The following is a 14,558-nucleotide window of genomic DNA, read 5'->3' as shown; positions in this document are numbered from 1 at the left end:
AAAATGTGCCATAATCGTTTAAACGGGTGGTGTTTAATTTTCCCATTCCACAAAGGATGGCGGCTAACAAGCTAGCAAAAGCTCACAACAGTCGCTAGGTAACATCATGTTACATTACTACAATTTCTTGACTACACTACACTTGCGAGAATAAGGACCATATTAGACTATCAAATGAAATAATTTAACGAGTCATGGACGTGCGCCTGTTTATATGAAAACTAGTAACAAGAAACCTTAAGCTAGCGCCTTTCTGTGGAACAACATGGCCTGGATGTACAAATCTATTTTTTTTATTATACAATGAACTGCTAGAACGTACAAATTGTCCAAATAGTTTAAAAAACATCAAATGTTTAAATCTACGACGTTTCTCGAGTGTTTTTACATTAAAAATGTGCTGTCCGAAAACCCAGGCTTTCAGCGGTGTTTCCAGCTGACCATACCGAGAAAGGCGCATGTCGTCCAGCCATTGTTTTTACTCGACCTCGTGGATTCTTGCATTTTCCCGTAGAACACAAATAAATCAAGGGAAATCATAATGAATAGTTCGGGAAATATTAACAAATCTTCAAAATAAGAGAAAATGAATTATATGAATTACATAAAAATCATATTTAAAACAAAAATAATGGTGTTAATCCTCGACGGTAGGCGCAGGCCTCTCACACGAGCTTCTTTTCCAGCACTCTTAGCTGATCCAGAGCGAGACGGACGAAACAGCACTGGTTTTTTTTATTTTTGCTCAGAGGGTGAAAAAATATCAGTCGGGTAAACTCGGCAATGCTCGTAAAGAAGGCGGGCGGCAAGAAAGTTATTTTACCGCCGTCAAAGCGTTGGTTGCAATTGGCCAAATGCTCTCTGCTCATGCATATTGAGAAAACGTTAGACGAATAAGGTTTCATATTGCCGAATATAATTTAATATTCATGTGTTACGCATCCACGGATCCGCCCTTGGTTTATACGGACCTATGAAATCTCTTCATACGTTATGTCCCGCCTCCACCTACATGGGATTCGCAGGAATCAAAAGCGCACAACTCCATTGGTTCTGCGTCAATTTGAATGAATTATTCATATGCTGCAGTCTCACGGCCAATCAACGCTCAGAAACGTCGATCCATAACCCGCCCTCTGACTGTTCAGCCCCTGCCAAGTAGGCTGTGTAAACCTGTAGCAAAGCATTCAGTCTATATAAAGCCGTGTGAGAGCAGTCTTCTCTCAGATGCGCTTAGAGCGCACTGGCGTGTAGATCGGGGAAAGGGAAGGGGATTGCAGGTAGCTACAATAGCTAGTATATAATCACAAATTTAAAAGCACATTGAGTAGCAAGACACGGTGGTCACTGGGAAACCGCCATCGGACAAGTTCCGGTCACCATTGGGTGCCAGGAGAGTCTTGGTGGCGTTTCAGAGGTGTTCCTTCTTACAAAGCGGCGTGCCGGGGGAGGACGCGTCTCTTTGAATAGACAGGATGCACGGACCGCCTTCCAGCGACAGCGCATGCCCATTGCGCCTCATCAAGAGAGTGCAATTCGGCGTCCTCAGCCCAGATGAACTTGTAGGTTTTGCTCTTGGGAAGGGGTATTCTCTTACTTCTTTGAGTATTATTGTATTACTCAAATCATCATCTTGTTAAAATCCTATTAAATACGGATATTAACATACAGTGTCTTCTGTGAGCCTGTGTTTTGCTAACTTAGCCGGCTAGCCACTTCTGCCTCTAGTAAGAGCATGTGTTTAGAAAGTTGAACAAACACTACACAAGAGTCCTACTTTTACAATTAGCATCACGACACGGAAAGCCTTGTTTGAAGTTATATAATTTTAACTCGTTGTAATGTTTATTGTTTGTTTACTTTATTTGACCATTTTGGAGTCACATGGTAGACCCAGAGTTTCTCCCAAGTTTCCACATTGTTCCCTGTGTCTCCCTTTCTGGCAATAAAATATGTGACGTTTTATATTCATGATTCATTTATTTAAACGGCTCAAATGCATTAAGTTAATGAAGTGCACTTATGTTTTACAATAAATGTATTACAAATAGCATTTTATGTGGTTCTTATGAGACACCAATGAAGAGTAACTGGTTTTTAGTAATGTCATCCTTTTCAAAACCTTTTAAGTCTGGTTTCTGCTGAAATATTTTATAACGAATGCAATAATTTTTTAATTTTATAATGTTGTGCAGACACTTCATTTTGTGATTAATGTATGTTTTATGGGTGCAAAGTACTTTATTATGGAAACCCATTATTATGGAATTATTAAACTGCTTTGTTTACATTTCTAACTGACATTTTTAAAGTGTAATCTGGTGAATTTTTACATTTTGCATCTAAAATTGCATATTTTAAACCTGATGTTGCTCTTGTTCTTGTGTTTCTCAAATGTTATTAGAGAATGTGTTTGTTTTTACCAATGTTTCATCAATGTTAAAATGCAAGACATTTTAATGCCATTTCCGTTCTCGTTTCAGAAACGAATGTCCGTTACTGAAGGGGGCATCAAGTACCCTGAGACCACAGAGGGAGGACGCCCTAAACTGGGGGGACTCATGGACCCCCGGCAAGGGGTAATTGAGAGGTCAGGCAGATGCCAGACGTGTGCAGGTATATTCATAAATTGGATTTTTATCCTCTGTTGCGTATTATTTGTTTTTGGTTCATTTTAAACACTTAAAGCTCCTCCTGTTATGCATTGTGTACTTATTTAATTGCTGTCGTTTAGGTAACATGACTGAGTGCCCTGGTCATTTTGGTCACATTGAGCTAGCTAAGCCAGTCTTTCATGTTGGCTTCATCACAAAGATCATGAAGGTCCTCCGCTGTGTGTGTTTCTTCTGTTCAAAGCTCCTTGTGGACTCGGTATGCCGTATTTTTTATTTGCCTTTTGTTTGAGATTTGTTACAATGTTACTGTATGGTTAACTTTTAATTTTGTTTTACCCAGAACAATCCAAAAATCAAAGACATCTTGACCAAGTCGAAGGGGCAGCCACGGAAGCGTCTGACCCACGTTTATGACCTCTGTAAAGGCAAAAACATTTGTGAGGGTGGAGAGGAGATGGACAACAAGTTTGGAGTGGAGCAGCAGGAGACGGAGGAAGACCTCACCAAAGAGAAGGTACAGAACTGATAATTCTCTAATCATTTAATGCTTTCCTGTGTATTTAAAGCTCACTGGTTTCATGCTTTTTTTTTTTTTTTTTTAAACTGATTTTCATCTTTACATTTCAAGGGTCATGGAGGTTGTGGCAGATACCAGCCGCGTATCCGACGCTCTGGCCTGGAGCTGTATGCTGAGTGGAAGCACGTGAATGAAGACTCTCAGGAGAAGAAGATTCTCCTCAGCCCTGAACGTGTGCATGAGATCTTCAAACGCATTTCAGATGAAGAGGACATGATCCTGGGCATGGACCCCAAATACGCCCGTCCTGAGTGGATGATTGTCACAGTTTTGCCTGTGCCCCCTCTTGCTGTGAGACCGGCTGTGGTCATGCAGGGCTCTGCTAGAAACCAGGTTAGCATTTCTTCTTGAACAGTGGGGGAAACAAAAGTCTGATGTATTGCAGAGGTTTGTACTGATGGCTGTTAGATTTTTCAATTGTACACTTTTCCCCCTAGGATGATTTAACACACAAGTTGGCTGACATTGTGAAGATCAATAACCAGCTGAAGCGAAATGAGCAGAGTGGAGCTGCAGCTCATGTTATAGCAGAGGATGTCAAGCTGCTTCAGTTCCACGTGGCCACCATGGTGGACAATGAACTGCCTGGTCTACCTAGGGTAAGGTTTACACTATACCTTAGGCTTATAAATAGGCTTATGCCAAAAATTTGTATGAGTAGCAACAGTTATGCTTATTAACTGTATTAGAAATATTAATTCAGTGAGATTATTTTATTATAAATGATTCAGAATTAAACTGAACAATTACATTATTAAAAAGTTGATTATCATTATTGTTAAATATGTATTGAAATAAGTATAAATAATGCAAATTTAATTCAATTCTATGGTTATTCAAGCCTTTATTCAAAAAATAAAACTGCTGCATGACACTGTTGTATTTGCATGATATTTAGTCTTTTGAACCAATGAGAGTTAACAGTAGAAGGTGGTAAAGACTTAATGTAGACTTAGACTGTACTGTCATATGCTCTTGTCTCAGGCAATGCAAAAATCTGGTCGCCCACTAAAATCCCTCAAGCAGAGGCTAAAGGGTAAGGAAGGACGTGTCAGAGGTAATCTGATGGGGAAGCGTGTAGACTTCTCTGCGCGAACTGTCATTACGCCAGACCCCAACCTGCATATCGACCAGGTGGGAGTTCCCCGGTCCATTGCTGCAAACATGACCTTCCCCGAGATCGTCACACCCTTTAACATTGACAGGTATTATTAGGAGTTCTTGTATTCAAATGAATACACATCTCATTTACAAAATATTCAAACTCGGTGACTTCGTAACCCTGTGCTCTCAGTTCTTTTCCATAATCTTTTTTTTTTTTTTTTTTTTCATTAACTTTACAGACTCCAAGAGCTTGTGAGGAGAGGTAACAGTCAGTATCCTGGAGCCAAATATATCGTCCGTGACAACGGGGACAGAATTGACCTGCGATTCCACCCTAAACCAAGTGACCTTCACCTTCAGATTGGATACAAAGTTAGTCTCTTGCCTTGGTTAATGTTAGAATATAATGTAATTTGCGGTTATAGTGAGCACAGTATTTGAAATACTTGTTTTTTTTTTTTCTAGGTTGAACGACACATGTGTGATGGGGACATTATTGTGTTCAACAGACAGCCCACACTGCACAAAATGTCTATGATGGGGCATAGAGTACGAATCTTGCCTTGGTCAACATTTCGACTCAACCTCAGGTATGCTAGATTTCTAAGATGTGATCTGTCACATTGTTTATAGATTGATACATGGGCAGTAGGGACGCTCATAATTAACTGGTTAACCAACACTAAGAATACACCTATAAAATTGAGTTTTTCAGAGAGAGAAAAGTTAGTTATTCGCCTATTGTTTAGTCACAAGCCAAAACAAATTCATTTAAAGAGAAACCGAAACCGGCGTTAGGCTCATGTCGAATACCCCTAACATTCAGCACAAATCTAAATGTTCCAATATTTGCAATGTATTTGGATGCTGAACTATTATGTATACTAGGCTTTGTACTTCACTCGCATTCCATTATCGGTTTACCATCACGCTGTCACGGGCGGTGGTCAAGCTGAACGCCACAGATTGTACAACAGAATATTTAAATTGAACAGTAACTTTTTATGTTTGGTTGAGTTTTATTTTGGTAATAAATAGAATGTGATTCAAATGCGTCTGGGTGATCACTTGAATTGTTTCCTTATAACAGCGGAAACGTCTCGGTACTCATTTGGTCATACAGATAAGAGTAAGACTTAACCTTTTACAGTTTTACCCTTTAATCCTTTTACATTTATTTCTGTACATTCATAAAAACAAAAACATTGTGCTTTTGTAAAATAAAGAAAACAATCTGGATGCGCTTTCTGCCGTCTCTGTTTCCTTTGAATGAACTTGTTTTTGGAGTGTCACAAAAATGAACAAACTCGGTATATAACTTTCGTCAATTTTTACAATCTGTTAATTTAAGTAAAATATATTTAGCGTATTTTATATATATACTTTTAATTTGTTTTTCTCCATTCACAGACACGCTGAAGGTGTGTGATGTGACGATAAACCCTCATGTTCTGTTCTTTATGCTGCTATTTGCGCATGTAAAACTAAACCACTGGAAATCCGAAATTGTCTTTAAAGGGTCACAGACTCTTATTCATTCTAATCTAACAATCTTGTCGGTTAATGATTGGTTAACGAGCTTTGTTTGCGGTTTGGGGAAAAAAACGAAATGAACATCCCCAATGGGTAGGTACTTTATAGATTTGGAATGCGCTACATTATAATTGCAGAAACAAATCGTTATAGAAATAGTTAATGCTCATGTTTAGCAGCATTTTTCTAAAAAAAAAGGGGTTTTGGTTTTATGAAGATGACAAGGATTTTAAAAATAAATCCTTTTTACTTCTAGTGTTACGACCCCATACAACGCTGACTTTGACGGAGATGAGATGAACCTGCACTTGCCGCAATCTCTGGAGACCCGTGCTGAGATCCAGGAGCTGGCTATGGTGCCTCGCATGATTGTCACACCACAGTCCAACAGACCCGTGATGGGTATTGTGCAGGACACACTGACAGCTGTGCGCAAGTTCACCAAGAGAGATGTCTTTTTAGAGAGGGTGCGTTTACAAAGCGTTGGGACCGAATTATGAATTTAATGAGATGGATGTACAAGTACATGAGATTCATGCTAATGAAGATATATGCCCTCTTCTGTTTCCTTTTGTGTGCTTTGTTTTAGGGTGAGGTGATGAACCTCCTCATGTTTCTCTCTACATGGGATGGCAAAGTGCCCCAACCAGCTATATTAAAGCCTCGACCCCTCTGGACGGGCAAACAGATCTTCAGCCTGATCATCCCTGGGCACATTAATGCCATCCGCACACACAGCACTCACCCTGATGAAGAGGACAGCGGTCCTTATAAACACATCTCACCTGGAGACACTAAGGTGCAGTAGTGCAGCCCCAAACCTGGACATACTTAAGCAAAATTTAAGTCTATACATTTTCCTTATCCAATTCATTTTGCAGGTAATTGTGGAGAACGGTGAGCTGATCATGGGGATCCTGTGTAAGAAGTCACTGGGAACCTCAGCAGGCTCTCTTGTCCATATCTCATACCTTGAGATGGGGCATGACATCACACGACTCTTCTATTCCAACATCCAGACCGTTGTCAACAACTGGCTGCTCATTGAAGGTAAAAACCCCTCCCAAAAAACAAATGGAGATTAAAGCAGTTTTTGTAACCGTGCAAATATTAAGTCACTTGCTTAAATCTATTCTTAATTTATTTACCATCTCGTCTGCTGCAGGTCACTCTATTGGTATTGGAGACTCCATTGCTGATAAGGCAACATATCAGGACATTCAGAACACTATTAAGAAAGCCAAACAGGATGTGATAGAGGTGAGTTGGCATATTATGTGTAACTAATATCATGGCTGTCATAAGGCTCTTGTACATCAACGCAGTCATGCATGTTGACTTTTTATTTTTTTTTTCCTTACAGGTCATTGAGAAAGCCCACAACAATGAGTTGGAGCCCACCCCAGGTAACACTCTGAGACAGACCTTTGAGAACCAGGTCAACCGCATTCTGAACGATGCTCGAGACAAGACTGGATCCTCTGCCCAGAAGTCACTGTCAGAGTACAACAACTTCAAATCCATGGTGGTGGCTGGCTCAAAAGGCTCTAAAATTAACATTTCTCAGGTTGGTGTTAATCTTAAATTCCAAGACTCTTTAATTTAAAGTCTAAACCAGAAAATGGACTTTAAAAATGTACATGCAAACATGGTAATGTCAGGTTTCACACAATTTGATCAATCTCTATATTGGTTTTCCCTCTTCACCCCATAGGTTATTGCTGTAGTGGGGCAGCAGAACGTTGAGGGTAAGCGAATCCCTTTCGGTTTCAAACACCGCACCCTCCCTCACTTCATTAAAGATGATTATGGTCCAGAAAGTAGAGGCTTCGTAGAAAACTCCTATCTGGCTGGTCTCACACCAACTGAGTTTTTCTTCCACGCCATGGGAGGAAGAGAGGGTCTGATCGACACAGCTGTCAAAACTGCTGAGACAGGTAATGAAAAGGCACATGGACTCAGCAGCTATTGGGGGCTAAGCCTAAATTGACAAGAAACAAGTATTACTATTAAATTCAGATTACAAGCAAGATGTGTTCTGCAAAATTGCCATCAGTTTTGCCTTGGTTAAAGGTTGAAATAGTATTTATACCTTTTAATCTTTTTTTTTTTTTTTTGTCTTTCAGGTTATATTCAGCGTCGTCTGATCAAGTCTATGGAGTCGGTTATGGTAAAGTATGATGCTACAGTCAGAAACTCAATCAACCAAGTTGTCCAGCTGAGGTATGGAGAGGATGGGCTGGCAGGAGAGGCCGTGGAGTTCCAAAACATGGCCACACTTAAGCCATCCAACAAAGCCTTTGAAAAGAAGTGAGTGCTGTTTTTGTGCTCCTTGAAATGTTTCCAGGAATGTTAAAAGATTGCCAATCGTTTGAGCTAAATATTATAATAAAACTATAATAATCCAAATCAACAAGGACAATGCCAATACACAGGTAACTGACTAATGTCATTGATTTAACTTTCCACCTCTTTCTTCAATCATACAGGTTCAGGTTTGACAGCACCAACGAACGAGCTCTTCGCCGCACTCTACAGGAAGATGTGGTGAAAGATGTGATGACCAATGCCCATGTCCAGAGTGCTCTAGAGAAAGAGTTTGAAAAGATGAGGGAAGACCGAGAGATCCTGAGGGCCATTTTCCCCACAGGAGACAGCAAGGTCTGTCCCTTGAGAATTACTTAAGCATCATCAGTATCATATGTCCATAGACCCAAACTGACATGCTTTCCATAGGTGGTACTACCGTGCAATCTGGCCAGAATGATCTGGAATGCTCAGAAGATTTTCCGCATCAATCCTCGGACACCAACTGACCTTAACCCAGTACGAGTAGTTGAAGGTGGGTTAAACACTGACAAGATTTGTACAAGGGTCTGTAGTTAGGATGCCTAAATACAATCCCTTCAGTATATTTTAACAGGCATATAAGATCTGTGTTTGAGTGGGTCTCCCAGCTAAATAAAGACTGCTGCTTGTGGTGGCTAAATAAAGCCTGCAGATGACTGATCCCTTTAGCTTTCCTCTGTCTTATGGCATACCTGTGCAAGCTGATTATAAAGGCCACTTTTACATCTTTGTGTGTGTTAACTAAAGAAAAGGCTTCAAAATCATGCGCTTGACAATTTTTACCTTTTGAGGGGAGGAGGGGGGGGGGGACATGAACTTACCTTTTAATATAAGCCAAGTTATTCTTCCTTGTCATTATAGTTGCACCACCCTATACTTTTGTAGTCCACAGTATTGTGTTTGTGGCCTTGTAATGATCATGCATTAATATTTTCTCTGATTTTATTTATGTAGGAGTTCAAGAGTTGAGTAAGAAGCTGGTTATTGTAAATGGTGAAGACCAGTTAAGTAGGCAAGCCCAGGAAAATGCCACTCTGCTGTTCAACATCCACCTGCGCTCAACCCTCTGCTCTAAGAGAATGACTGAGGAGTTCCGTCTTAGCACAGAGGCTTTTGATTGGCTGCTGGGAGAGATCGAGACCAAATTTAACCAATCCATAGTAAGTAATGCTTGAGTGCAGTTGAATCTCTTAATCCGGAATAAATAATGAAATGGAGAAAAATAACATCTTATCAATTAGATCAGTTTTTACAAGTGGGCTCATTGGCTGAATTGACACTGTTTTCCTCAGGCTCACCCTGGTGAGATGGTAGGTGCTCTGGCTGCCCAGTCTCTGGGAGAGCCTGCTACTCAGATGACCCTGAACACATTCCACTACGCCGGTGTGTCCGCCAAAAATGTCACTCTCGGTGTGCCTCGTCTCAAAGAACTTATCAACATCTCCAAGCGACCCAAGACCCCCTCCCTGACCGTCTTTCTCTTGGGCCAAGCGGCCCGTGACGCAGAGAGGGCCAAAGATATCCTGTGTCGGTTGGAGCACACAACCCTGCGCAAGGTCACTGCCAACACGGCCATTTATTATGACCCCAACCCACAGAACACAGTGGTGACTGAAGATCAGGAGTGGGTCAACGTGTACTATGAGATGCCTGACTTCGATGTGACCCGCATTTCACCCTGGCTGCTGCGTATTGAACTTGACCGCAAACACATGACTGACCGCAAGCTGACCATGGAGCAAATTGCAGAAAAGATCAATGCAGGTGGGCTTGAGATAATTAAGTACATGTTTATACATAGAAATTTAAGTACCACCTCAAAGTCCATCAAACTTTAATCCTTGTCCATCACCTAGGATTTGGTGATGACCTAAACTGCATCTTCAATGATGACAATGCTGAGAAACTGGTGTTGCGAATCCGCATCATGAATAGTGATGAGAACAAGTTTCAAGAGGTAATTTGAACTTTCTGGTGTGCACACATAGCTGGCCTCTTCTCTCTATATATTGAATCCTAAATGTTGGATCTTGTGTCCAGGATGAGGAGGTAGTGGATAAGATGGATGACGATGTCTTCCTTCGCTGCATTGAATCCAACATGCTGACAGACATGACCCTGCAAGGCATTGAGCAGATCAGCAAGGTATTTTTCCCTTTTCAACAAGTTCACTTCGGTGCAGACTATTACCTGCCAGCCCATGTGGCAGTGTAGGCATGCTTCAGAGGGTGGATGGTGACTAATGGGGAGTGCTAATTGGTAACTTTGTGCATTATAAAATGACTTCAGATGACCAAGAGATTGGAGCTTAATTTCTTTAACTCTCTGCACTTGTAGGTGTACATGCATCTTCCACAGACAGACAACAAGAAGAAAATCATCATCACAGAAGAGGGAGAGTTCAAAGCCCTACAAGAGTGGATCCTGGAAACAGATGGAGTCAGTCTCATGAGGGTCCTCAGTGAGAAGGACGTGGACCCTGTCAGGACCACCTCCAATGACATTGTGGAGATTTTCACTGTAAGAATTTAATAGTCTAACCCCCGGTTTCACAGACAATGTTTAAGATTAGTCCCAGACTAAAATGCTTATTTGCAACTTGCACTGTCATATCTTAAAATGTCTTAAGGTAATTTTTTTTTTTTTTTTTTCAAAGGCATGTTTATAAAAGCTACTTAAATATCCTAATTGAACTATGGCCTTATCCTGGCTTAATCGAAGCCCTGTTTGTGAAACCAGGTCTAAGGGTTGTAACCTATTAAGTCTTCAGAAATCAAATTCAGAAATGTCTGCTCTTCACCTACAGGTTCTTGGTATTGAGGCTGTGCGTAAAGCACTGGAAAGAGAGTTGTACCATGTCATCTCTTTTGACGGTTCTTACGTTAACTACCGCCATCTTGCCTTGCTGTGTGACACAATGACCTGCAGGGGTCACTTGATGGCTATCACTCGTCACGGTATCAACAGGCAGGACACTGGACCGCTAATGAAATGCTCTTTTGAAGAGACGGTGAGCTTAATAATTGGCCCCATTTAACATAGCAATAAAGATGGTCTTGTAAAGAACTTAATGTTTAATTTTGTCTCTCTCTTTCTATAGGTGGATGTGTTGATGGAAGCTTCTTCACATGGTGAATGTGACCCAATGAAGGGAGTGTCTGAGAACATCATGCTGGGACAGCTTGCTCCTGCAGGCACTGGCTGCTTTGACCTGCTGTTGGATGCTGAAAAGTGCAAGTATGGCATGGAGATCCCCACCAACATCCCTGGTATCAGTGTCGCAGGACGTAAGTCAAACTCTCTTTCCCTTGTTTAATTGTTTTATAGCTTTAAATTAAGCCAATACTCATTTGTCCCCAAATGTAAACCTTTGATTAACCATTGCTTTTTCCATTCCAGCCACAGGCATGTTCTTTGGCTCTGCCCCCAGCCCTATGAGTGGCATGTCTCCAGCCATGACTCCGTGGAACACAGGAGCCACTCCTGCGTATGGTGCCTGGTCTCCTAGTGTTGGTGAGTGAAGAAATGCTACTTGAAGTTTTGTTTTACAGCTACTCTTATCTACTGTGAGTTATCTTGTATAGTTTTACAGACTCCATTTCATGCCTGTTTTTTTGTTGCTTTTTTTTTTTCATACAGGAAGTGGAATGACACCAGGTGCTGCAGGCTTCTCTCCCAGCGCTGCATCCGATGCCAGTGGCTTCTCGCCCGGCTATTCTCCTGCCTGGTCCCCTACTCCTGGTTCTCCTGGATCACCTGGACCAGCTAGCCCTTATATCCCCTCGCCAGGTTACTCCACTGTCCATTTTTGTCATGTTCTGTTTTTAAGAATAATGAACTTTGTTGGTTGTTTTAGTTGGTTGCAAACAACTGTCCACTTATGCACATCTTTTTCCTTCTTTCAGGAGCCTTGTCTCCCAATTACTCTCCAACCTCTCCTGCCTACGAGCCTCGTTCTCCTGGTGGATACACCCCTCAGAGCCCTGGCTACTCTCCGACCTCTCCATCGTACTCGCCAACTTCACCGTCTTATTCTCCCACCAGCCCGAACTACAGCCCCACATCTCCGTCTTATTCGCCCACATCACCTTCCTACTCTCCAACTTCACCATCTTATTCTCCAACATCTCCAAGCTACTCTCCCACTTCACCATCTTATTCTCCCACTTCACCTTCTTACTCTCCCACTTCACCTTCTTACTCTCCCACTTCCCCTTCTTACTCCCCAACTTCACCGTCCTACTCCCCAACATCCCCCAGCTACAGCCCCACATCTCCGTCTTATTCCCCCACCTCCCCGTCTTATTCCCCAACCTCCCCGTCTTACTCTCCCACCTCTCCAAGCTACTCCCCAACCTCCCCGTCCTATTCCCCAACATCTCCGAGCTACAGCCCCACTTCGCCAAACTATACACCCACATCACCCAGTTACTCCCCAACCTCTCCATCTTACAGTCCCACCTCACCATCCTACTCCCCCACCTCTCCCAATTACACGCCAACCAGCCCCAATTATTCCCCCACCTCTCCTTCATACTCCCCCACTTCACCGTCCTACTCTCCATCCAGTCCGCGCTACACCCCGCAATCTCCCACCTACACCCCGAGCTCGCCTTCTTACAGCCCTAGCTCTCCATCCTATTCCCCCACCTCTCCAAAATACACACCCACGTCCCCCTCTTATAGTCCCAGCTCTCCTGAATATACCCCAACATCCCCCAAATATTCCCCCACTTCCCCAAAGTACTCACCCACTTCACCCAAATACAGTCCCACCTCTCCAACCTACTCCCCAACTACGCCCAAGTACAGCCCTACTTCCCCTACTTACTCTCCAACCTCTCCCACCTACACCCCAACCAGCCCCAAATATTCTCCCACCTCTCCAACTTACTCTCCAACTTCTCCAAAATACTCTCCTACATCCCCTACTTACTCTCCAACTAGTCCCAAGGGCTCCACTTACAGCCCCACTTCTCCCGGCTACAGCCCCACCTCTCCGACCTACAGCCCAGCCATCAGCCCTGATGATAGCGATGAAGAAAATAACTAAAGATGGTCGGTGCCAGGGTTCATGCTACTTCCCTGATAGGCACTCTGACCCTGGGATAAAGACTGAAGGAAAGCCACTCAGCTGGGGTCGTTGTGATTTACAGGGAAGACTGAGGAACCTGGGATTCCACATGTGACATCCTTTTTGATTTTTCCTTTTTGGACTTCTTGAACTGTTCTTAAATAGCCTCACTAAACAGGCTTCAGTGGTTGCATCTGTTATATCAGAGGTTTGAACTATAAGCCAAACAAGGCTGCCTTTGTAATAGACCGTTTTGGTCGCTCTAAGTTTAGAGAGAGAACGAACTCAAAATTGGTGGAAAGATGCAGGAGGTTGACTGTTGGAAAAGAAAGATCATTCATAGTCCTTTTTCCATTGTCATTTCTATCTTACTTTTTCTCTGAAATTCAGTGTTGGATATAAAGGAAATCTAAGAAGTATTGCCAAAAGCCTTCAAACAGAAAACAGTGGATTGTATCTGAAAAGTTTCAAATGAAACCTTGAAAAATCTCTATAACATAAATAGAAAGGGGGGGAACTGACCTTTCTCACATTTTATAGAATTTTTTTTCTTGTGTACATAAGCGCTTGTTTCCAGGTCAGAACTGAGAACTGTTTAAATATTAATGTTGACTTGTCTAATTTGAGTTTACTCATAAAAAGTTATTTCTAAAGAAACAGGTGGTTGGAAGTGGCTGTTTATTAGAAACGTGTTGAAGCTGACACGCATTGTGCAGATTAAAAATGTCTTGTAATACTGTAGTCTAATGTATGCCAGCCCATGACATGGGTAAAAGTGTTGTGTAGTGATTGCCCTCTTATGTAGGAATCGGAGAGAGGGAATGGATGCTTGATTTAGGCATCAAATTTCTATTCAATTGTCCCCAAAAGATGCAAGCCTTATCCTTCACCAGCATCTGCCCAGTAATTTACAATTTCAATAACTGCAAAAAAAAAAAAAAAAAAATGGTAACAAGTGGTCTTGTACCTCTGAGCACACAGAGTGTGAAGTTGTTACCTTTCTGGTTTTATTTTTCTTTTATCCTAAGAGTGGGGTTAAAGCATGGCTTTGCATAAACTGCACCATGTTAACGTTTTTTAAACCACCTAGGTCTAAATCTTACGAGACCTTCCCTGTCCTCAGCACTCAACCCTTTAATCTAGCAAGTGTATAATTGTTTTTCTGATATTTGCATCAATAATTAGAACTGAATCTCTTGTGTGAATTACTGAGGAAAAGCATTTATTTTACACTATATTTCTTGCGCTGGCTTCATTGTTGGGTCAGCTTTGCGTTTTGGATTAAGTGCTTGGGGTGGGGGAATAA

The 14,558-nt window shown here is 41.9% G+C and overlaps 1 protein-coding gene across 1 annotated transcript; it reads left to right on the top strand.

Moving 5' to 3' along the window:
- The first annotated feature begins 1,226 nt into the window (after positions 1 to 1,226).
- polr2a (RNA polymerase II subunit A) lies at positions 1,227 to 14,179 on the top strand. The gene is made up of 28 exons (XM_081393307.1): positions 1,227 to 1,562; positions 2,484 to 2,616; positions 2,735 to 2,871; positions 2,956 to 3,129; positions 3,244 to 3,525; positions 3,630 to 3,791; positions 4,177 to 4,397; positions 4,536 to 4,668; positions 4,762 to 4,886; positions 6,086 to 6,296; positions 6,419 to 6,628; positions 6,711 to 6,879; positions 6,995 to 7,089; positions 7,193 to 7,396; positions 7,544 to 7,766; positions 7,956 to 8,139; positions 8,319 to 8,490; positions 8,566 to 8,671; positions 9,133 to 9,338; positions 9,471 to 9,942; positions 10,035 to 10,135; positions 10,219 to 10,323; positions 10,516 to 10,698; positions 10,985 to 11,188; positions 11,279 to 11,465; positions 11,578 to 11,691; positions 11,818 to 11,967; positions 12,084 to 14,179. Exons 1-28 carry the CDS (start codon positions 1,476 to 1,478, stop codon positions 13,229 to 13,231), a joined length of 5,898 nt encoding a protein of 1,965 aa, XP_081249433.1. The 5' UTR covers positions 1,227 to 1,475; the 3' UTR covers positions 13,232 to 14,179.
- Positions 14,180 to 14,558: the final 379 nt, after the last annotated feature.

This window comes from Scardinius erythrophthalmus (genome assembly GCF_964197995.2).
Source record: "Scardinius erythrophthalmus genome assembly, chromosome: 18".
Lineage (NCBI taxonomy): Eukaryota > Metazoa > Chordata > Actinopteri > Cypriniformes > Leuciscidae > Scardinius > Scardinius erythrophthalmus.
The sequence above is the reverse complement of the archived record's forward strand: the minus strand, read 5'-3'. Positions and strand labels throughout refer to the sequence as shown.

Coding starts and splice junctions, on each gene's coding strand:
- polr2a (XM_081393307.1), top strand. CDS start 1,476: ATGCACGGACCGCCTTCCAGCGACAGCGCATGCCCATTGCGCCTCATC. Junction 1,563..2,483: donor TCCTCAGCCCAGATGAACTT/GTAGGTTTTGCT, acceptor TTCTCGTTTCAG/AAACGAATGTCCGTTACTGA. Junction 7,090..7,192: donor CCAAACAGGATGTGATAGAG/GTGAGTTGGCAT, acceptor TTTTCCTTACAG/GTCATTGAGAAAGCCCACAA.